This window comes from Mesoplodon bidens (assembly GCF_964165515.1).
Source record: "Mesoplodon bidens genome assembly, chromosome: 12".
NCBI classification, from domain to species: domain Eukaryota; kingdom Metazoa; phylum Chordata; class Mammalia; order Artiodactyla; family Ziphiidae; genus Mesoplodon; species Mesoplodon bidens.
Window position 1 is genome coordinate 37303997 of NC_138168.1, and position 25482 is coordinate 37329478.

A 25482-nucleotide genomic window follows, 5' to 3' on the forward strand; every position below is an offset into this window, starting at 1 on the left:
TTCATTTGATAAGAGCTACATTTCTTTGACATTCAGTGTTAGCTCTACCTTAGGATTCAAAATCAGATCAACAATGCCCAATCATCAGAACTATTTTCAACCTGTTAAATTAAAAAGTATGTTTTCAAGGTGTGAACTCATACCCCATTTGTGAAATAGAGTGAACAATTTCTCTGTTCTTAAAATAATATGGTGACATTACTAAGTCAGAATGAAAGTACTCTGTACTAAATGGATAGTGTTTTATGTAAAACATAATAATCAGTTTAAGGTAACCTAAAGGAAATTTTGGTTTTAATAATATACTAATAATTTAGTATACTTTTCTAATTAAACATTTTCATTATAGAAATGGTATCACAGAAAGTTTGGAAAATAGAAACAAGAAAAAAATTACCTCACTTATAACTTTACCCGCTAACATAATTATTAGCAATTTAGTTTATTTTCTTCCAATTTTCATACATTTATTTTTTCATAAACAATTTTGTATTTGGCTTTTTCACATAAGATTAAATTATACACATTTTCCCATGTTACTACAAGATCTTTATAGCCATTGGGTTTTTGTTTTTGTTTTTATTTCTTAGGTTAAAAATATTGTAGTTATCTTTAATTTATGGTCGGTTTCATATGATTAGAAGTCCAGGATTCACTCCAAGATTAAGATTTAGCTCTAACTGTGGAACCTCTTTTTCTTCATAAAAAAAAGAATGAGGAAGGTATCTGGTCAGAAGCTAACAGAAAGCTAATAACTGAAGGGGGAGCAGCCCAAGATACACCAGTCCATCAGTGAGCAGGTACCAGTGATAACTGGCATTGATATTTTAATATTAAAAATTATTTCTGCAAATTGAAGTTATTGAATTTACTGGATACTCAAGGATGTCTGAGTAATTAAATGGTTTGTTTTATGCTTAGTTATACTCTCTTAGACTTTCCATAGTCTTAAACTGTGGAGATTCTTTTCTTACAAACACTTCAAGTTATGCTGAGGATCCTGGAATTTCTTCAGACATACCTGAGCATTCACTAACTTTTATATGCAATAAATGTATTGTTTTTAATAATGTTGTTTCTTTAATGTTTATTTTTTCATATAATTCTGAATTTTAATTGCTGTTTGAAATAATTTCATAAGACTATTTTATTAATGTCTTCCATACTTTATTTAGGGATAATAGGCATAGAGCTATTGTTTGGGGGAGTTGTGTATGGGCTGCAGGGGATTGGTGAGGTTGTAGCAGGCTTGGATAAGGAAAGGGAGCAGAGACTTTTTCTGGCAAAGTGGGTTCATTGCTTATTTTTGCTCTCTGTGTTTTGTATGTCTAAAAAGAAGAAAAAACAAAAGGTAGATAATGTGTCTAGAAAGGCTGGTTGTATTTGTTCCAATGATTTTAGCAATATGTTGTATTTTGTACACTGAGCCCCCTTTTTCCAAACAATATTCCATAATTCAAGATGTGCTTCTGGAATGACTGGAATGGGATGAGGGCAAAATTCTCAAGAGATTGGGGCTGGGAGGGGGAAGTCATTTTTTTAAAACTTATTTTCTAATTGCCCCAATTCTCTGCTGAATTGTTCCTGTCTCCCTGCTTTTAGCACGCCATGGGCGAGTCTACATTATTATAACAGTGTTATAGGTACCATGTCATAAAATAATTAGACCTAGGTTAAATTTATACTTCCCAAGTTAATTTCAATAGAATATGAACATTTTGTGGAATCCTTATAAATTGAGATTGAGGGCTCAATAATTTTTCTGAATTCTTGTTTAGTGGTCCATCTACCTGGATAATACAGGTAAATAATGGTTTGATTTGAACATCTTCATATAAACATGTTAAGCCCACATTAATCTTGTGGTCCCATGTAAATATATTAAGGGTTTAGTAGGAAAGAAAATAATGCTCTTTATGACTTGATAGGATAATTTGTTTTATGTCTGTGTGTGATCTGCTTGTACTATAGTACTTTGAGTGGTGGATGTGATTAATCAGAATCAGAATTACAGCTCCATAAGCACAGGGTCTGCTCGATATATAATTGAATTAAAAAGCTGGTAGTTTATCCTGAGAAGTGAAGACTTTAGAGAAGTGAAACTCTAAAGGCTAGGGTACAAGAAAACTGAAAGTTAAATGTTGATTTTTCCAAGAACCAGGTGTCAGATTTTAGGCAGATCATGTAACACTTTTGGGTTTCTGTAAATGGAGTTTGACTAGACTGTCCTGAAAGTCCATTCTGGATCTGAAATGATCTTTAAATGTAAGCTTGCCCTGGTACCTGAAATTTCAACTACTGCAGTAATTTCTATGGATTAAGGTACTATCTCCACGAAGCTTTTATTAACATGTAACATATTATTGTGAAGGTAATCCATTATCCCAGTAGGACCTACTAACACATTAGCTTAGTTTATCAGATGAGCTGCCATTCATCAGAGATGTCCCAAAGGGGTATTGGTGTGGGGCCTGACACAGAACAGGCCCTTAATAAACACACCCATTATTTGAAAGAGGAGATGATTTGGCATGTTTGATTCATGAACTTGATCTGGAATACAAGATAATTCTATAATAGAGCAAGTCTTGGGGGCTCTAGATACCTTTAGCTTGTTGGGCAATGGCAGGAATAGTGGCATATTTTTAAAAAGGAAAAGAGGTTTGTTGATAGGTGCATGCACATTTGAGGAAACACTAAAGGAAAACTTCATTAGCATCATAATGTTTGTATATAGCCTGAATTGATAGGAAAGGATATTATGAATGCCTAGGACCAGAGATGCTTTAGTAGAATCCAGAATTAGATACTGAAATATTTTCAATTTGAGATAGAATGTTGTTCTTGGAAAAATTTATGGTCAAACTTGCTTAGGCTGAATGTTATTCATCCAGGACGCTACTCAGTGGCGGGACTGTGTGGGGAGGGGAGGTATGGGATCCTTTAGTTAGAGTTGTTCAGAAAATCAAATTCCAAAAAGCAGAGTAGTTAAGTTTAGTCAAATAACCAGTAATTATCTGAAATAAACATTGTCTGTATCTACCATGCCTAGAACAGTATTTGGCACATAATAATTGCTCAAAATTTTTGTTGAGAGATTGCAAATAATAATTCAGCTTCAAATGTGTATTTGATATGTGCATGTGTGCATCTGTGTCTGAATACAACCTTAATTTGGAAAAAAAATAGAGGTTAAAGAAGAATGTAAGCTACTTACTATAGTTTTTATTTCATAAATCTTGGGTTCTTGCATTATTAACACTTTTTATTTTCAGTTATGTATACTTTTATATCTAAATCTTAAAAGTTTTTCATCTTTTCAGGTTTTTAAATCAGACAAGAAAAAAATATGAATTTAATAGATAAAATATAACAAAACAAACAAAATGCTAGAGAACAAATTCATAGTTTAGATGATTATTTCTGGATTATTTGGGGGATACCCAAAACATAGTGAAGTTAATCACATCGTTGAAGCAAGCTATGATAAAAATGTGGCATTTGATTTAGCTGAATTGTTGGACTAACTGCTAAACAATTCTAAAGGGAACACTCTGGTGTTTGTGTATGTATGTATGATTAGCAGAAGCTAAGTATATGAGTGAGTAAAGTGACATGCTTATTAAGCTGCAGATATGTAACTGCCAGTAATTAAGGCATTGTATAGCTTATGAGCAAATTCTGAGTGTATATCTGTTTTTTTCCTTGTGTACATAATTTTAATATCAGCATCAATATTATAAACTAGGTAATTGTAACGGTATGGGAAACTTGGTGACGCATAAGCATATGTTAATCAGTTTGTACCTCTTGAAGTCACTTATTGATTACAAACAAATTCTTGATATCTTTAATGCATATTTAATGGAGAAATTGCTTTTAGAAATTCTGGCAGGATGGTAATATAACTTAACAATATGGCACTTAACACCCCTGATATTTTTATATATATAAATAGAATATTTATATGTTTATATTATATAAATCTGTGTATAATCTGTGTATAATCTTTATTAGCTAAGATAGTCTACCCATATTTTACTCTTACAGGATATTTAAATTTTTTCATAGCCAATCCTGTCTTTTTTTTTTTCTTCCACATCTTTATTGGAGTATAAACGCTTTACAATGTTGTGTTAGTTTCTGCTGAACTAAATGAATCAGCTATATGTATACATATATATGTATACATATATCCCCGTATCCCCTCCCTTTTGAGCCTCCCTCCCACCCTCCCTATCCCATCCCTCTAGGTCGTCACAAAGCACCGAGCTGATCTCCCTGTGCTATGCAGCAGCTTCCCACTAGTGATCCATTTTACATTTGGTAGTCTATATACGTCAGTGCTACTCTCCCACTTCATCCCAGCTTCCCCTTCCCCCGCTGTGCCCTCTGGTCCGTTCTCTACATCTGGGTCTTTATTCCTGCCCTGCAACTAGGTTCATCAGTACCGCTTTTTAAAATTCCACATATATGCGTTAGCATACGATATTTGTTTTTCTCTTTCTGACTTACTTCACTCTGTATGACACATTCTAGGTACATCCAACTCATTACAAACAACTCAATTTCGTTCCTTTTTATGGCTGACTAATATTCCATTGTATATATGTGCCACATCTTCTTTATACAGTCATCTGTTGATGGACATTTAGGTTGCTTCCATGTCCTGGCTATTGTAAATAGTGCTGTAATGAACATTGTGATACATGTATCTTTTTGAATAATGGTTTTCTCAGTGTATGTGCCCAGTAGTGGGATTGCTGAGTCATACGGTAGTTCTATTTTTAGTTTTCTAAGGAACCTCCATACTGTTCTCCATAGTGGCTGTATCAATTTACATTCCCACCAACAGTGCAGGAGGGTTCCCTTTTCTCCACACCCTCTCCAGCATTTATTGTTTGTTGATTTTTTTTTTTTTTTTTTTTTTGCAGTAGGTGGGCCTCTCACTGTTGAGGCCTCTCCCGTTGCGGAGCACAGGCTCCGGACGTGCAGGCTCAGTGGCCATGGCTCACAGGGCCCAGCCGCTCCACAGCATGTGGGATCTTCCTGGACCGGGGCACGAACCCGTGTTCCCTGCATCGGCAGGCGGACTCTCAACCACTGCACCACCAGGGAAGCCCCTGTTTGTAGATTTTTTGATGATGGCCATTCTGACTGGTGTGAGGTAATACCTCATTGTGGTCTTGATTTGCATTTCTCTAATGATTAGTGATGTTTAGCATCCTTTCACACATTTGTTGGCCATCTGTATGTCTTCTTTGGAGAAATGTCTATTTACATCTTCCACCCATTTTTGGATTGGATTGTTTGTTTTTGTGATATTGAGCTGCATGAGCTGCTTGTATATTTTGGAGATTAATCCTTTGTTAGTTGCTTCGTTTGCAAATATTTTCTCCCATTCTGAGGGTTGTCTTTCCATCTTGTTTATGGTTTCCTTTGCTGTGCAAAAGCTTTTAAGTTTCGTTAGGTCCTATTTGTTTATTTTTGTTTTTATTTCCCTTACTCTAGAAGGTGGGTCAAAAAATATCTTGCTGATTTATGTCATAGAGTGTTCTGCCTATGTTTTCCTCTAAGAGTTTGATAGTGTCTGGCCTTACATTTAGGTCTTTAATCCACTTTGAGTTTATTTTTGTGTATGGTGTTAGGGAGTGATCTAATTTCATTCTTTTACATGTCGCTGTCCAGTTCTCCCAGCACCACTTATTGAAGAGGCTGTCTTTTCTCCATTGTATATTCTGCCTCCTTTGTCAAAGATAAGGTGACCATATGTGCATGGGTTTATCTCTGGGCTTTCTATCTTGTTCCATTGATCTATATTTCTGTTTTTTTTGCCAGTGCATACTGTCTTGATTAATGTAGCTTTGTCGTATAGTCTGAAGTCAGGGAGCCTGATTCCTCCAGCTCCGTTTTTCTTTCTCAAGATTGCTTTGGCTATTCAGGGTCCTTTGTGTTTCCATACAATTTGTAAAATTTCTTGTTCTAGTTCTGTGAAAAATGCCATTGGTAATTTGATAAGGATCACACTGAACCTGTAGATTGCTTTGGGTAGTATAGTCATTTTCACAATATTGATTCTTCTAATCCAGGAGCATGGTATATCTCTCCATCTATTTATGTTATCTTTGATTTCTTTCATCAGTGTTTTATAGTTTCCTGAGTACAGGTCTTTTGCCTCCTTAGGTAGGTTTATTCCTAGGTATTTTACTCTTTTTGTTGCGATGGTAAATGGGATTGTTTCCTTAATTTCTCTTTCTGCTCTTTCGTTGTTAGTGTATAGGAATGCAAGAGACTTCTGTGCATTAATTTTGTATCCTGAAGCTTTACCAAATTAATTGATTACCTCTAATAGTTTTCTGGTGGCATCTTTAGGATTTTTGATGTATAGTGTCATGTCATGGGCAAGTAGTGACAGTTTTACTTCTTTTCCAATTTGTATTCCTTTTGTTACTTTTTCTTCTCTGATTGCTGAGGCTTCCAATCCTATGTTGAATAATAGTGGTGAGAGTGGACATCCTTGTCTTGTTCCTGATCTTAGAGGAAATGCTTTCAGTTCTTCACCATTGAGAATGATGTTTGCTGTGGGTTTGTCGTATATGGCTTTTATTGTGTTGAGGCAGGTTCCCTCTATGCCCACTTTCTGGAGAGTTTTTATCATAAATGGGTGTTGAATTTTATCAAAAGCTTTTTCTGCATCTATTGAGATGATCATATGGTTTTTATTCTTCAGTTTGTTAATATGGTCTATCACATTGATTGTTTTGTATATATTGAAGAATCCTTGCATCCCTGCCCTGGGATAAATCCCACTTGATCATGGTGTATGATCCTTTTAATGTGTTGTTGGATTCTGTTTGCTAGTATTTTGTTGAGGATTTTTGCGGCTATGTTCATCAGTGATATTGGTCTGTAATTTTCTTTGTTTGTGATATCTTTGTCTGGTTTTGATATCAGGGTGATGGTGGCCTCATAGAACAAGTTTGGGAGTGTTCTTCCCTCTGTAATTTTTGGAAGAGTTTGAGAGTGATAGGCGTTAACTCTTTAAATGTTTGATAAAATTCACCTGTGAAACCATCTGGTCCTGGACTTTTGTTTGTTGGAAGATTTTTAATTACAGTTTTGATTTCATTACCCGTGATTGGTCTGTTTATATCTTCTAATTCTTCCTGATTCAGTCTTGGAAGGTTGTACTTTTCCAAGAATTTGTCCATTTCTTCCAGGTTGTCCATTTTATTAGCATATAGTTGCTTGTTGTAGTCTTTTATGATGTTTTGTATTTCTTCAGTGTCAGTTTAAATTTCTCTTTCTTCATTTCTAATTTTATTGATTTGAGTCCTCTCCCTTTTTTTCCTGATGGGTCTGGCTAAAGGTTTATTAATTTTGTTTATCTTCTCAAAGAACCAGCTTTTAGTTTTATTGATCTTTGCTATTGTTTTTTTTGTTTGTTTGTTTCTATTTCACTTATTTCTGCTCTGATGTTTATGATTTCTTTTTACTTATTTTGGGTTTTCTTTGTTGTTCTTTTTCTATTTGCTTTAGGTGTAAGGTTAGATTGTTATTCGAGATTTTTCTTGTTTCTTGAAGTGAGCTTGAATTCCTATGAACTTCCCTCTTAGAAATGCTTTTGCTGCATCCCATTGGTTTTGGATCATCGTGTTTTCATTGTCATTTGTTTCTAGGTAATTTCTGATTTCCTCTTTGATTTCTTTAGGGATCTCTTCGTTATTTAGCAGCACACTGTTTAGCCTCCATTTATTTTTGTTTTATACTTTTCTTTTCCTGTAGTTTATTTCTAATCTCATAACATTGTTGTCAGAAAAGATGCTTGATATGATTTCAGTTTTTAAAAATTTTCCAAGGTTAATTTGTGACCCAAAATTTGATCTATTCTGGAGAACGTTCCGTGTGCACTTGAGAAGAAAGTGTATTCTTCTGCTTTTGCGTGGAATGTCCTAAAAATATCAGTTAAGTCTATCTGGTCTATTGTGTCATTTAAAGCTCGTGTTTCCTTATTTATTTTCTGTCTGAATGATCTGTCTCTTGGTGTAAGTGGGTGTTAAAGTCCCCTACTATTATTGTGTTACTGTCGATTTCTCCTTTTATGGCTGTTAGCATTTGCTTTATTTATTGAGGTGCTTCTATATTGGGTGCATAAATATTTATAATTGTTATATCTTCTTCTTGGATTGATTCCTTATCATTATGTAGTGTCCTTCCTTATCTTTTGTAATAGTCTTTATTTTAAAGTCTCTTTATCTGATGTGGGTTTTACATCTCCAGCTTTCTTGTGATTTCCATTTGCATGGAATATCTTTTTCCATCCCCTCACTTTCAATCTGTATGTGTCCTTAGGTCTGAAGTGGGTTTCTTGTAGACAGCATATATAAGGGTCTTGTTTTTGTATCCATTCAGCCAGTCTGTGTCTTTTGGTTGGAGCATTTAATCCATTTACATTCAAGGTGATTATCAATATGTATGTTCCTATTACCATTTTCTTAATTGATTTAGATTTGTTTTTGTGGGTCTTTTTCTTCTCTTGTTTCCTGCTTAGAGAAGTTCCTTTAGCATTTTTTGTAGAGCTGGTTTGGTGGTGCTGAATTCTCATAGCTTTTGCTTGTCTGTAAGGCTTTTGATTTCTCCATTGAATCTGAATGAAATCCTGTCTGGGTAGAGTAATATTGCTTGTAGGTTTTTCCCTTTCATCACTTTAAATATGTCCTGCCACTCCCTTCTGGTTTGCAGAGTTTCTGCTGAAAGATCAGCTGTTTACCTTATGGGGATACCCCTGTATATTATTTGTTGCTTTTCCCTTGCTACTTTTAACATTTTTTTCTTTGTATTTAATTTTTGATAGTTTGATTAATAAGTGTGTTGGTGAGTTCCTCTTTGGGTTTTTCCTGTATGGGACTCTCTGTGCTTCCTGGACTTGATTGACCATTTCCTTTCCCATGTTAGGGAAGTTTTTGACTGTAACCTCTTCAAATATTTTCTCAGGCTCTTTCTTTTTCTGTTCTTCTTCTGGGACCCCTATAATTCGATGTTGGTGTGTTTAATGTTGTCCCAGAGGTCTCTGAGACTGTCCTCAATTCTTTTCATTCTTTTTTCTTTATTCTGCTCCCTTTCAGTTATTTCTACCATTTTATCTTCCAGGTCACTTATCTGTTCTTCTGCCTCAGTTATTCTGCTATTGATTCCTTCTAGAGTATTTTTAATTGCAGTTATTGTGTTGTTCACCACTGTTTGTTTGCTCTTTAGTTCTTCTAAATTCTTGTTAAATGTTTCTTGTATTTTCTCCATTCTGTTTCTGAGATTTTTGGGTCATATTTACTATCATTACTCTGAATTCTTTTTCAGGTAGGTTGACTATTTCATCTTCATTTATTTGGTCTTGTAGGTTTTTACCTTGCTCCCTTGTCTGTAACATATTTTTTTGTCATTTCAGTTTGTTTTTTTTGTTTTTTTTTGATGGTGGGACTGTATTCCTGTCTTACTGGTTGTTTGGCCTGAGGCATCCAGCACTGGATTTTGCAGGCAGTTGGATAGAGCTGGGTCTTGGGCTGAAGTGAGGACCTCCGGGAGGCCTCACTCAGATTAATATTCCCAGGGGTCTGAGATTCTCTATTAGTCCAGTGGTTTGGACTCAGAGCTCCCACCACAGGAGCTCGGGCCCAACCTCCGGCCTGGGAACCAAGATCCCACAGGCCACGTGGCATGGCAAAAAAAAAAAAAAGAAAAGAAAAGAGAAAAAGGAGTAGTACGATAACAAAGAATACATAACAAAATAAAATTAGAAAGATAAAAAATATATTAGGAAGAATAAAAATATAATTGAAACAACTACAAAAGGTAAAATAAAACCACAACAGAAAAAAGAAAAAAAAAGTGGGGCGGGGAACAAGCCAAAAGGAGAGAACAATAACAAAGTATAAAGAATAAAATAAAATTAGTTAAATAAAAGATTTATTAGAAAAATATATAAATGAATCAACAAAAGCGAATCAACAAGGTAAAACACAATCCCAATCTAAAAGAGGAAAAAAGAAAAAAAAGCCTTGGCTATGGGGGCGGAGTTTAGGTGGGGGGTGGAACTTAGGCAGGGGAGGGGTTTAGGGTAGGGTGAGACCTAGGCGGGTGGAGGGGTGACGTTTGAGTGTGGGTTGGGGGCCTAGGCTCAGGACCCACACAGTGGAAAAGGCCCTGGGGGCGGGGCCTAGGCAGGGCGACGTTCAAGCATGGGGCGGGGCCTCTGCTTAGGACCTGCACAGAAGGAGAGAGGCAGCGTGTGGAAAGGAGAGCCTCTGGAGTGTGGGGTTCCAGAGTTTGGAGGTAGGGCCCTGAGTGAGCATGTGTGGGTGTAGTTTAGGCCCATCACATTGGAGGGGGTCTCTGAGTGTAGAGGTAGGGCCCTGGATGGGGTGTAGCTGCAGGGTTTGGGCTCTGCACAGCAGGAGGGAGGCTCCAGGGGCAGAGGGTTAGGCCCGGGAGCCCAACAGGCTTCCCGGTGCCTAAGTGGACAGGGAAGGCACTGGCCCCTTTCCCTTCCATTCCTCCTCGCCGCCACCCCCATCTCCCCTAGGTTCTCCCCCGTCGCTGCTGGACCCCCAACCGTGGGTGGGTCCCACTGGGTGTAGGAACTCCTCCCCTCCCCCAGCCACCCCTCAGGGGTGCTGGTCCTGTAGGTCCGGCCTTTACTTTTGCTCCCCTTCCTTCCCTCCCACTCCTTCAGGACCTGCATGGCTGGAGGGGGCCTCGGTGAGCAGAGGGTCAGGCCCGGGATCTCAGCAGGTTCCTTGTGGTCCAAGTGAGCAGGGGAAACTTGGCCATGCTCCCTTTTGATCTTCTGCCCTCCCAGTGGTCCCCCAATTTCCCCCTTCAGGCATGGGATCCCTTCCCCTCCCCTAGTCACCCCTCAGAGACACCAGTCCCATCCCACCTCCACTTCTCCTCCCCCCTCACTCCCCCCATGTCCCATATCCTACCTGGTCGCTGGGGCTTCCTCCCTCCCCTTAGATGTCCGTGGTCCCCCACCGGTGCCTGGTAGGTGCCGTAGTTGTGCTGCCAATCCTATCTTAATTAACATTTTGCCTTTCAACTTCTAGAAATAAATGTCCATCTTGGTCTCTGAACAGATTCTTTGGTCTCTGAACATAGCCAGGTTTTAGTTGGTTACTTGCTAAATGCTCCAGTGGGTTCTTTCATCCCTTTTATCAAATTAGGAATTTCAACTACATTAATATTTAAGGTTTTAGTGCTTCACAAAAGGTTATTCCTTTGCATGTTTTTTTCCATACGACAAAGTTGACCTGGAATTAGAAAATTATAATTTCCTTTGCTTGATTAAACAGCAACTCCTGGGATGTCACAGAATCCTGTGGCAACTACTCTGAATGAAAGCAAAGGTGAAGAGCATCCAATGTGAGAGCAGAATGTTTTACAGTAAGTTTAAAATCATTAAACCTTTCTATAAACCTTTCTTTATTTAAATGATGAAAATATAGTTAGACTTTGAAATTATTTTATTTTGAAAGGCAAAATGCAAAAGCACTTAAACCATCATGTTAAAGAGTCTTTTGTGAAAAATAAGTATTCCATAAAAACATTGTGTATGTTTTTAAAACATTAAAATATAGATTTCTGTTATTTAAATACATAGGAATACTATTGAAATGATCAGATTAAATTATTTTATTTTTGTTCTATATTCTATAATTTTTTTCCTTTCTGGGAGGAGATATGATTTTCTTAAAGAAACTTTCCAGAAAAATCTTAACATTAAAACTATATATTGTTCATATTGTTATTATGCAACTGACTTATCCCATCACAATATGTGAAAAGCTGTGAGCCAATCTTTTTTTAGCCAGGTTTGTTAGATACTTCCTTGATAGGGCTATTCATTCATTTAATTCAGTGTTCCTGATATTTTTCACATTTTAATACACATAGAAAATGATCAGATTACCTCTGGCTGAGTGGGGTAGACAGAAGGATGAGGATGCTGGTAGGTGAAGGTTGCTGGCCCAGGACTTGGGCCACCTTTGCCTCCCTTGGGGCATCCCCCAACCTGTGCACAGTTGAGCGGTTGTGATGTAGGTAACACTCACTGAGCGCTGATGGGCCTGGATTCTAGGCAGCACGGACACAGAGCTCCATCAGGGTCAGGACCTTCTCTGTATTCTGTGCCTACCACACAGGTGTTCACTTGGTAAAACCTGGCCCACTTCTGCTCTGTAACTGGGCTGAGCCTTTACGCAAAAAGTGGGGGGGCCTTTGCCAGTTCCCGGGAAGAACGCCTTGTGAAGAGCTAGAGTATGGTTGACATTGGTTTACAATATTAAACTGAATCTTTTTTGCAATTAAGAACCCCAGTTTTCACAAAGTACAAAAGTACAAAGTGTCAAAATTGTCATTTTTTTTCAAAGTTGGAGGCCTAATAATAGAAAAAACAAAACCTTCCTGGTCTGCTGCCTTCTGCTTCTGTGCTATTCTCGGGTAGGGGCTAAGGCACCTGCTACACCTTTGCAGGCATGGATTTTTTCTTGACCAGAAGCACAACTGTCAGCTCACACGTAATGAAAACCATCCATGCATGATTTCTAGCCCAATTTGGCAGACTCCAAGGGTCCTTTGAAAGGCAGCTGACATTTCTGATGATTACCTAAATTGAATTGAACCTTTTAATGTTGTCATTTTAAAGCATGTGAGACTCAGTCCAAAGAGGAAAAAGAGTAATAGCTGTTACTTACTTACTTGTAATGTCATATATATTACATTATATATTATAATTTCTGTTGATGTGGAAGAAACCATTTAGTCTTCCATTTAGAAGGCACAAATATATTTGCTATGCATCTTAAGAAAATCCATTATGATATGTTTGTATCGAAATAACTTTCCCAATCTTTGTCAATAGTATATTCACATTATAGTTCTATTCACAAAGAGACTAAACACTTTTTTAGAAGGCACAGCTTATTTGGACATAATAGTGATCATTATTCCTACAGGTGTATCTTTTTTTTTTTTTAATGTTGGGGGTAGGAGTTTAATTAATTAATTTATTTTTGCTGTGTTGGGTATTCGTTTCTGTGCGAGGGCTTTCTCCAGTTGTGGCAAGCGGGGGCCACTCTTCGTCGCTGTGCATGGGCCTCTCACTATCACGGCCTCTCTTATTGCGGAGCACAGGCTCCAGACATGCAGGCTCAGTAGTTGTGGCTCACGGGCCTAGTTGCTCTGCGGCACGTGAGATCCTCCCAGAGCAGGGCTCAAACCTGTGTCCCCTGCATTAGCAGGCAGATTCTCAACCACTGTGCCACTGGGGAAGCCCCAGGTGTATCTTAACTATGCAAAAAATAAACTTTATAGGAAATTTCAGATTAATAGTTTTTCAACTATATTGGACCATTTCTGGTGGCCAATGAGCAAGTCCCAAAATACAGAGGCTCCCTGCAGGGTGTCCTCAATGCCTGCCTCTTATTATCTCACACTTTAAGGGGTGTTCTGCTTTGAAGCATGGAGATTGCATACTGCTTGCTCTTATCCTCACCTGCCATCCTCCAAATTCTGCCCCTACTATTTCTCCTGCCACTTCCTTCTCTCCCAGTTTTCTAGATGTGCCGTGACAATTTCGAAACCATAGTTAAAATATCACCTCCTCTGTGAAGCCTTACCTAGCTTCTCTCCAGCTTTATATCCCCAAAGCAGAGTGTCAGTGTGCTCTCCCTGGGGCCTTTTAGGTCTGTTTATACATGGACACTTGTTCAAAGGAGAAGAGACATTCTTCCAGAGTAACCATTTTATAGACTTAAGAGCCAGTATAGAACATTCTGATAGAACTAATGTAGAGAATAGGTGTTATTCCTCAACTTGAAGTTTGTTTCTTCTTGAGTAGAAGAATAGATCCTAAAATAAACTTATTATATTAGTAATGTAACACCAGTTTAAGATCTAATTTGTAGCAACAAGCATTCTTAACACTGACAGGAACTGTTGCAAATAAACTAGAATAGTCCTTTGCAGTTTGGATTACTTTTTTGATGTAGTAAGAATGATACAGTGCATCAATGCTTTGGCCCAGTTCATCTAGAGAGAGAGGTATTTACAACCCCATCCTGGAGAAATTAGCATTTAATCTTTGAACAGCAGCGGGTTATCTCCATGTAGAGTCTTTGATCATTCCTTCATTTTCTCTGAAGGACACTTGGAAGTATTAAATATGGGTTCTCTAAGATCAGATTTAGTGTCCTTAGGAGCCTGAGGGAAAGCACAAGGACATTCCCGACAAGTCAGGTTTTTTTGTTTGTTTGTTTGTTTGTTTTACTTTGATGAGAAGTCATGTCTTTTTTATTTTGGTTTTACAACAAATTGACACCTTGTAATGAAGTTTATGTCAGTAATCATTTTATGATGAGAGTTAGAGGCGACATATAACTGTTTTTAACAGCAGTACTTTTAGTACCGGTGTGTGTGTGCCCACTGTGTGTGGATTACTGTAGACATATAACAGGACGATATGACATGGAAATGTAACAGGATAACACAATGTGGAGATGAAGTGATAGCTCTTTTAATATACTTTAAGGCAGAAGAGTTAGCTCATTTCCCAGTTCATAAATCCTGGAGGTGAAGCCATGTAGACACATACATATTGTCTCTGGGTGCTTATATTGGTTTTCTGTTGCTGACGTAACACATTATCTTACAATTCTGTAGGTCAGAAGTCCGCTATGGGTCTCACCAAAAATTAAGGTGTCAACAGGGCCGAATTTCTTTTCAAGGCTCTAGGGGAGAATCCTTTTCCTGCTTACCCCAGTTGTTGTTACCATTCTGTTCCTTGTGGTTGTAGGAATGATATCCTGCTTACTTGCTGGCTATCAGCTGATAGCTGTTCCCAGGTTCTAGATGCCACCACATTCCTTGTCTCATAGCCTCCTTCCTCCATCTTCAAAGCCAATAATGGCTGATCAAGTCTTCATATTGTGTTTTTCTGACACAGCCTTGAAAAGTTCTCAACTTTTAAGGATCTGTGTCATTAGACTGGGCCCATGAGGAGGATCATGATAATCTTCCACATCACCTGGTCCACACACACTCTTAATCACATCTACAAAGTTCCTTTTGCCATGAAACATAACATGTTCACAAGTTCAAGGGTAAAAGACACAGATATCTTTGGGAGGCTCTTTTTCTAACTATCACAATGCTGAAGAAAATGATCTTAATAGTTGTCAGTTGCCAAAAACCTTTTAGCATTAGAATACCAGTTTAGGTTAAATTGGGCTAAAGAAAAGGACTGAGTAAAAACTTAGTATTGTAAGTACTAAAGTCTTTTGAACTTCTAATACTTTTTCTACAGAACCAACATATTAGAGTGTTATATTCCCTGACATTCTTAGCTATTCTCAAGATGTGTGAGGCTGAAAATTGCTTCCCAAGTCTGTCTGGTTTTGAATCTCAGTTCTGACTTACTAGCTGGGTGATCATGGGAAGTCATGTAACCTTTCTGTGCCTAACTTCACTTAGATAAAATAGAGATACTAATAGTATCTATTTTGGGATGTTTAATGTTCATATATTGTTCAGCTAGAATTATTAGTGCCTAGCTCTGTATAGGAGTTATGTATAATTACTGTAGAACCATATATTGCTACCAAGTAACCCTAAAGCCCTTTATTTAATTTTTTTTTTCTAATATAACAGTATCTGAAACTGGATCCAAGTAATTTTTTTTTAATTGATGGCTGGTTGGAGAAAATCATGAGAAATTGTTGTTTTAAAGTTGACAGCATATTTTCTGTTTCTCAGGAGAAGGTTGAATTCACCTAAGAGGGCAGAATGTCCCTTTGTTTTTAGAAAAAAATGTCACTTGGCTTTTTCTTTTGGCAAAAGTAAAGTCAAAATACTGATCTAAAATAGAGATCTTTAAGATATTGAGCAACAAAATTTCTCTGCTTTACAGTATAATTTTTCTTTTTTTAAATTGTAGGTACAGGTACAGGTGCATATTAGAAATTATCCTTCCTGTTAGGAAATAAAACAAGGTTGTCTCTTCTGGGACTCTGGGTGAATAGAAAGCCAGAATTTGGGAAAAGAAAGCCATGGTGAAGGGCTTGTGGCTGGGATGGGGTTAGGACAGGCATGGGGAGTGGAGAGCCAGTTTGTGCATCATCGTGGTAGGCTGGGACTAAGGAGATGGCTGGAGTCTTAGCCTATAGACCTTGAGGACCTGCATATCTATAGTCCAATTTTAATCTTTGTTTATGATTTGAAATTTCCCAAAGACTAGAGAAATGTCTCATTTTACACTCTGGTCTGCTTTTTATCTGTGCTCTGGGGAGTTAAAGTCAGGCCCATGCCAGTGTTTTTAAGGAATTTGTTAAGAGCAAGTTAGCTGGTATAGCCCAAGTGAAGGCAGAATGGAGAAATGAGAGGTTGTGTGCAGAAGAGCAGGGGATTGGACTGGGCTTCTGCCCACGGGGACAGTTAACATTCAGCCTTGATTTAACAGCCATGCGTATATCCCACAGGGATTCCCACAACTATGGGAGGCATGGTTAGTGAAAGGTGGGGATGGGCTGGGAGGACTGCTAAGTGGGTCTTACAGGGAAGAAGACTTCTAGCAACTTGGAACACCTGTGTTACCTAAGGACCAGAGTCTCTTATATAAGCAAGAGTTTATAATGTTGAAGGTTATTGTGTTAAAAAAGCAAATACCTTCCTTTTTACTGATCCATTAAAACACCATAGGTTAGCAATTAGGCATTTTAAACATTGCAGACATTTATCTTTTTGGTAAATTGTCTATCAAAATGTTTTGTCTGAAATTTGAATGAAGTACAGCATTATGACAAATCATCATTTCAAAGACTATTAAAATAATCTAGTAACTTAAATAAGGACATTTTAAAGGCAGTGTTTTAAAGACAAAGTCTCCACAGTCTGTAAGAAGCCACATAAAATGTATGAATTAAAAACAAAAAAAAACATAATCTATTCCTGAATATCTTTGGGTAGCATTTGTTGATCATCATATTACTTGCTAAGTGCCTTCTTATGATTGTGATGGTTACTACTATTTTTTAAAAGAAATTTGTGATGAAAAAAGTCATTTGGTTTTCCTAATTAAGAGTTATAGAGTGTCTTGATGCCAGACATAATGTTTGGAGTGGGACTGAAATTGGAAGAATATAAATTGTGTTTCATGTTCTACATTGCTTGTCTTTACATCAAATGAGAAAACTCAGTTTACACTGGGAATATACTACCAGGTCTTTTGGAGTAGTTCTTAAAATCAATTTTGAGAGAATGGTTTAAAATGCCATATCCATTTCTCAGGGAACCACTTCACATCCACATGAGACAAGAAGGTTCTTTTCTTGCAGACACCTCCGGGAATGTGCCTCCATTCAAGAACAACTCCAGGGTTCTAACCTCCACCATATGGAGAGAGTCAGGTCATGGGCACAAGGCAAAGAGATTCCAACATATACAGAGAACAGTATTTCCTAAGGTTGGTTCTGAGCAGCACTAGTCCCACTGACTATGGTTGTGTTAATCCAAAAAAGGGTCCACCTGGAATACTGGATTAGATTAGATTATAGACTTTTCCTTGCTGTAAGAATTCTCAGTTCCTTCAAAGCATTAATGTGTAGAGCACATCTCTCAGAGAAGGTAAGATATGAGGTATACAAGGTTTCATAAAAGTACTTGATTATATTACCCCCTCTTTTTTGTGGGGATATTTATATTTTATGACTGGGAACCCACTTAGGTGGAGTGCCTGTGGATAGGATTAGCAAAGGAGTGCACATGGAACAGAGCACCAGCACAGGTTTGGAAGCTGGCAAGGAAGACAACAGACTGAAAGCAGACTAGCAGGAGGACGAGGTACCCTACACGAGATCAGGTCAGCCTCAAGAGAAGGTCAGTGTCCTTAGCAATGATGGGGTTCAGTAAGTGATGCACAGTACAGGGATAGATGCATGAAGCAGGGCGAAGAAAATGTGCTTAATGAAGCAACTTACTACTCCAGATGTCAGACATTTTTTTGTGTTTTTTCTTGGGCAGGAGATAATCTCAGTGGAACAGATATAAACCTTGCCTGTAGTTAAAGGCGATTGCATTTAACTGTGTTAAATTTTTTACCACACTTTTTTATAGAAAGACTTTTTGGTGGATTCTTCAAAGTAGAACAACATATGCCTTTTAAGGGGCTTACACCTGGCAGAGCTGGAATACGTAGGGTATTAGATCAATAGTTCTTTGTAAGCAAATCTTTTTTTTAAAAAATAAATTTATTTATTTATTTATTTATTTGTGGGCTGCGTTAGGTCTTCGTTACTGCTTGTGGGCTTTCTCTAATTGCAGCGAGTGGGGGCTACTCTCCGTTGTGGCGCGTGGGCTTCTCATTGTGGTGGCTTCTCTTGTTGTGGAGCTCAGGCTCTAGGTGCGCAGGCTTCAGTAGTTGCAGTGCATGGACTCAGTAGTTGTGGCTCGCGGGCTCTAGAGCGCAGGCTCAGTAGTTGTGGCGCATGGGCTTAGTTGTTCCATGGCATGTGGGATCTTCCCGGACCAGGGCTCGAACCCGTGTCCCCGCATTGGCACGCGATTCTCAACCACTGTGCCACCAGGGAAGCTCCATAAGCCAATCTTGATAACAGGACTCCTAAATTCTTTCTCCACTGTTTCATTACCTGCAGCAGTTTAATTGTCCTGAAATGCAAAATGGCCAAGGAGGTGATATCTGAAAGCAAAGGATCTTGGCTTTCCTTGGGGAACTTATTATAAAAGCATATTCTCAGACCCCAGATTTAGAGAGTCTGACCTAGTAGGTCTGCAGTAGGGTCCAGGGCTCTCCATTTTTGTTGAGCTACCTGTATGATTCTGAGGTAGGAGGCCCAGGGACCACTCAGACTACCACCGAAGAAAGTCTCCTGAAACCTTTGTGATAATAAAAATATCCCTCCTCTATCCGAGGAATATGAAGCAGGATACTTGGGTTATTTAAATCAAAGAAATTCAGATATATTAAGATTGCAGTCAGGTCAAGTATTTAGCAGCATTTCACAGAAAGAAAATTATCCTCAATTTGGAGAATAAAATTAGATTAATTAGAGTCTTATGGAGGTTGAGTGCTGTTTTCACTAGAGGGAGCGATGTCTAAAATCATGAGGTAAGATCATCTTCCCAAATGAGCTCAAAAACAAGAAAAGCAAGAACAACTATAAATCAAAGACAGGTTTTATTTAAATCTTGGCCTCCAGTCAATGTTGCTGTCATTGACACTTTAGGCTGTTATGGTTCACACTTATTCAGTTGTTTCCAAAATATTTGTTTCTGTCATTGCCAGTGTTCTTAATTTGTCAAATTATGTCTTTCTGGGTCATGGTTTCTTCACCTTGAAAACTCTTCAAACTTCATCCATTGAAATTAAACTGACCTATTATTGAATTTATTCTGTTTACCTCAGAGAAGCACAGTTATACTTTATAAATGTATAAGATTTAATACAGTATTCATTAATATGCTTCTATTTTATTAATTTAATTTTGCATAAAAAGGAAAACAACTAGTATGAAATTTGCGCTGTATTTTCATAACTTGCTTAATATCAACATGCTATTATTGTTAGTAGCATTTCAATGAGTTGAACAGTGCTAAAAATGACCAAAACTCAATAGGGAGTTCCTTGCGTGCTGCAGCTTGTAGCGTCCAGTTACTTCACAATTAGTAGTCAGTTGCTGTATAAATAAAACCATTTAGAGTTAGTGGAAACATCTTTGTTGGTTATTTTGAAATATTAGTATTTTAAAAATAAAGTCTGCCTCATTGCCTCAACTTGTGATGACACATATTATCATCTTTCATTCGTCCATTTTCCAAACGATAAATAACTCATGATATCAACCTCTATGGAGAGCAAAGGAGGCATCAACTATTTCAGGCAACTGCAAAAGCTCTGGTGTACTCTGAAAGAGTGAATGTGCTTTCAGGATGTTTAGAAGAAAACCCTTGCAGATGATGAAGGTGGAAATCTAGAAATGTTCTCTGTTGGCTACTTGCTGTTGACTGTGGAATTGGAAACATTTACTTCTTGACTGATTAGAATTTAAAGGATGGATAAAATTTAAAGGTGCTCATTTATTGCTTTCAAATAACTTATAAAAATAATTTCCTTTCTTTTGAGATCTGATCTAAGCACCTGCCAATATACATACAATACTAGTTGTGTCAGATGATGCAAGAAAATGAAATGTCTATTCATTCATTTCTGATTTGGCAAGTTGCATATCACAAGATGTATTTTATACCCTTTTCCAGTAACAGAAATATGCTTTTATTATATAATTTAAAGCCATCTTTTATTGTAAAATTTTAAACAAATTGGAAATTTGTTAAAATTGAATTGTTTCTGGACCAGAGAAAAGACTATGAATGGGGAATACATATAAATAATTGAAAAGTGTATAAGAGAAGAAGCCAAGAATTCATTTGCATTTTTGAATAAAGCCAAACTTTCATTTAATTGTACAGTAGTGGTCTTTAAACATATATTTTTAGTCAAGTCCGTAAAACTGCCAGATGCTAAAGTAACATAGATAGGCCAATTATAGATTGTGTTTTATTAACATAATCTAAGATTTTATAAAAGATAAAAAGCTTTCAAGGTTTGGATCAGAGACAAGGTTTTCAGTGCCTCTGTATAGCCTGGTAAAAATGCACAATGATTCAAATGTCAAGTAGGGCAAGCTAGAGTCTTTCATCCGTATTTTTACTAGTTGACAAAATCAGGGCTCTAGCTCCCATTACCTAATATTGCCCTTACCCAGTGTAGTGGAAGAAAAGAGGGGAAAAAATTCCTGGTAGGACACCGCTAGTAAAAGATCTTTACCCTGAATGATAACATTTTTTTTTTTTTTGAGGTACGCGAGCCTCTCACTGCTGTGGCCTCTCCCGTTGCGGAGCACAGGCTCTGGACGCTCAGGCTCAGCGGCCATGGCTCACGGGCCCAGCTGCTCCGCGGCATGTGGGATCTTTCCGGACCGGGGCACGAACCCGCGTCCCCTGCATCGGCAGGCGGACTCTCAACCACTGCACCACTGGGGAAGCCCCTGATAACATTTTTAAAATGTTATCTACTTTATTCCTACCTTTTTGTTTCATTCAAGTTCAGCAACATAGTAAGATATAATGTATAAACCTCATGCTATACATTACATACTGAATATACATATGGCACCTCCTATAGTGAAAAGTAATCTAGATTATTAATTCATATATGGGCCCCCAGTAAGTGCTGCTCCCATAATCCTTTCTCATTTTTTCCCCTAGATTCCTTCCATTAGTTCAGTTTCAATTTCTATTCCTCTACTAAAGCTTAACTTTAAGTGAAGACATTCAGTTTTAAAATTTCTGTTTATATTGGAGGACTAGATCAAATGCAACTCTAAGTTCTAATTCCAGATAACTTTTTATAGTCTTTTTACTCCATACCTTTTTATAGTTTGCTTTACTTGGACCAAAAATTTCAGTTACTATCCATGTGAACTACAATGGAAATTCTAGGCAGATCTTAGTTTAGTAATAAAAAAAATGTTGAAAATGTTCTAGACAAAAAACTTCTAAATGGTGGATGGCTACCTCCTGTGGTTTTTAGTTTGCTTTGGAAACAGGTATGAAGCCCCTTTCCTTTTTGAAACAGGTACTAGGATGTATTCCTTTGTACAACTGCCCTTACTGGTTCCTGATGTAATGTAACAGGAAATGGAGAAGGTAGAGACCTTTTGCAGGTAGAATCAAGGAGATCTTCTTGAACCATAATAATCCAACAAGCCGCAGAATTAGGTAATATGCTCTTCCAAATTCCATTAAGAGAGGAAACCTTCATATGTTATAAGGTTCCATATCATAATAACCCCCATCTTTTCTCATTTGCTCCTTCTCTCTACCTCTCCCCCCAGCACAAATCATTTGCATTCGTTTTGTTGAACAACAGTGAATGCAGACCCATGGGGTTAGGAGTGAGTATCCAGAGGACTGCTCCAGTTACAGTGCTACCATTGGAACGCAATAATTGGAAATATTTAAATAAAGTTTGGATAGTCCTGTTTCAGAAATGTTGAAAGGAAGATCTTACATGAGTGAGAAGTTTACTATATGTTCTTTGGTCATCCACCAACTAGAATATTCTGTGGTTGTAATCCCATACCAGAGAAAATAAGAAGGTTAAGTCAAGACTACTGGAACTTATGATTTCAGATTTTTTTTTTTTTTTTTTTTTTTTTTTGCGGTATGCAGGCCTCTCCCATTGCGGAGCACAGGCTCCGGACATGCAGGCTCAGCGGCCATGGCTCACGGGCCCAGCCGCTCCGCGGCATGTGGGATCCTCCCGGACCGGGGCACGAACCAGCGTCCCCTGCATCAGCAGGCGGACTCTCAACCACTGCGCCACCAGGGAAGCCCTGATTTCAGATTTGTTGATCAATGTCGTACACTATTTTAACACATGGGATACTATTTATCATTTTTATAAGATTGAAACAATGTGCAAATGAAAAAAGGGAAAACTGTTACTGGCATGCAAGACAGGACAACTATCTTCCTCACACTCCTTAATGCAAGACTCAACCCAGTCAAAGGAAATTATTTACAATAGAGGACATCATTTCTCTTTTTATTTTTTCTTTCTAGAAGATGTAAATTCACTAGGCCCATTTAGGTTAATAGACTGTCCAAATAGAATTTCTGTTATTACCGATAAAGAACTGACTTGATTGATAAGTACAAAAGCAATGAGGTTACACATTTGTAAAGGCAGGTTCATTTAACTCCCTGACTTCAGTAGACGGTGGGATATAAAACTGAAAATGGTCTCATTTTAACCATTCAGTATTGAGTGTTCCCTTTCCATCCTTTAATAATACCTTGAATAGATTCCATAACTTTCCAGTCACTTCAGTACTTTAAAGTCAGTCCAGTGTAATGCTCACTCTCACTTCATCCTGTGCCGTCTTCCCGCTGCACACTTGAGGAGGAGTGTGTGGTCTCTTGGAGTAGCATAGGTTCTTAGGGTATAGTTTGCTTCTAGACACTTCCTCTCTTTAAGGCCTGGCTCCTCCAGGATGTAGAGGATTGAGAGGCAAAACGATGAACACTCTCCTCTTCTGTCCCTGCTGTCCTAGTCTTTCCGTTGATGGTCAGTGGTTCTAGGGCTAACACTACCTGGATGCTCATGCCCTCTGTGTGGCTGATACACATCCAAGTTCTTCAGAGGCTCCGTGGGGCCTTCCCACAGGACAGGCCCTTGGCGAGGGAGGCTTGACTTCTTCCAGTCTCCCACATTAGATCTGCCTCAGACAGTTGAGCAGCTTGCTTCTAGGGTGTCCTTACCGGTGGATCGCTCTCTTGGATAGAGTGCCAGCAAAATGACTTGAATGTGGCTCTTTTCTCCTGACCTGAGGGACACTCCTACATCCCTTCAGGGCAGTGGGTGGAGTGTGAGATGCTTTACCGTAGCCCCTCTTTCTTTGCTCTGCCATCTCTTTTCATGTCTCTTTTCTTTGCTCAGTTATGTATGGGGACAATCAGGAAGTTTGTTGTCCAAGTAGATTTCTAAGTGAGGAGCAAGATGCCAGTCTTTCTTCTTGGAGGAGGCTTCTATTTTTAGGTGCCATTCTCTTTAAAACAGCCCTCACACATTCACAAGCACTTGCTTTGGAAGGAGAATTCTCCTCCTTTTTCTCATGCTGATTATGAAAACCTCCTCTTTCTTCCTAAGTGCTCTTATGGATCCTGGGGATGGGGGAAGGGTAGGGGAATGGTCTCTTTTGGAAAGGTGGGCTCAAGACCTGCAGGAGGGTCATTATCTTCAGACTCAGTGAGTCTTTGTCCTCAGTCTGTGAGCTTAGTCACAGATTTCTGAGAAAGAGGAGATTCCCTATTCACTACACTCCTGCACATTGACACTAGACTGTACAAGGAAAATAGGAAGAAAGCAGCCTAACAAATTCTTAGCTAACTTTTTTTTATAGGACAATAGCCAATATTCAACATGTTTTGTCTATCAGATATTTTACACATGTGAACACATTTAGTGGCCTGCATGTTATAAACCATGATGTTATAAACAACCATGATGTTATAAACACCAGTATACTTTTGGGAAGAAATTATTAATTTGACTACAGTAACTCAAATATAAATGCTACCTTTTGATATATTCTTTTTATATCATTATGCAAAGCGATAGCTATGGCTGTGTCAGTCCCATATTTTCACTTTCTTCTATTAATGTACAACCAGTGTGCTGTGTTTGCAAGTGCATTGGAAAGAGGCCTGGACTTGACATCAGAAAACCAGAGTTCAAATCTAGCCTCTTCTGGGTAACTGCATTGCTGTGTGACTTTGGGCAACTCCCTTACCTTCTTTGGACTTTAGTATCCTTATGTACAACACTTTGGGAGATTACTTAATATCTCATTTTATATGTAGTACTAATCATAATTATTTAGAAAACACTATTAAGTTAATAATTTAATGTGCTTGCTCAGTGTTTGCCTAGTGTCACATGATTTTACTGATAATTTCATAGTGATTTGGTGTCTGTAACTTTTACACAATCCTGTTAAAATAGACCTTTAGATGTTTTCAGCTAAATTACTGCCATACAACAACTTAGATACAGAGTGATAAACATATCTTACAGCTGAACACCAATCATAAAAATGACTTTAAACATTATAAAGAGTTGTTTACATGAAACTGAGATGCTTTGATTTTTGTTCAGGATCTACCTCTTTTTTAAATTAAATTTGGCATTGAGGTTTCAGTCTTGCAGTTATTATTTGAGAAGTGTGATATATTTCTTTAAAATATTTAGTTTCCTAATTCATTAACTGGGTGGTTTAAAGATCATTAGACCTTTAAGCTTGCTAATGTAACTCAAGCATAAGCATATCTGCAGGTTTTTTTTTTTTTAAATTGAAGTCTAGTTGACTTACAATATTAGTTTCAGGTGTACAACATAGTGATTCTATATTTTTATAGATTATACTCCATATGAAGTTATTATAAAACATTGGCTATATTCCCTGTGCTGTACATAAACATCCTTGTAACCTCTTTATTTTGTACCTAGTAGTTTTTACCTCTTAATACCCTTCACCTGTTTTGGCCCTCCCCCAATCCCTGTCCCCTCTGGTAACCACTAGTTTGTTATCTGTATCTGTGAGGCTTTTTCTAGTTTTGTTATATTTGTTCATTTGTTTTATTTAGGTTTGTATTAATTTGAGAGAAATTCCACTTAGTATGCTTCTCTTTCATTAATAATGCAAGTTTAGTTTATTTTGTATTTATATGAGTAGAAAAGAGACCAATATTTTAAGCATATAAGATGAGCTATATGTTCCATATAAGTTATGGTGTCTATACAAATTTTTTTTCAATAAAGAATGTTTTCCTGTTGTCATACCACATTTGAAATAC

At 37.8% G+C, this 25482-nt stretch overlaps 1 protein-coding gene across 6 annotated transcripts in view; it reads left to right on the forward strand.

The window, feature by feature from the left end:
- Positions 1-25482, forward strand: part of GRIK2 (glutamate ionotropic receptor kainate type subunit 2) — a 638500-nt gene that overhangs the window by 66586 nt on the left and 546432 nt on the right. The window contains exon 3 of one of the 6 annotated variants that reach the window (XM_081251562.1): positions 11346-11436. The exons of the other annotated variants lie outside the window; for them this stretch is intronic. Within the exon in view, the coding sequence (XP_081107688.1) occupies positions 11388-11436 (49 nt within the window). The 5' untranslated portion in view covers positions 11346-11387. The remainder of the gene's footprint in view (positions 1-11345; positions 11437-25482) is intronic. 6 annotated transcript variants of the gene reach the window in all.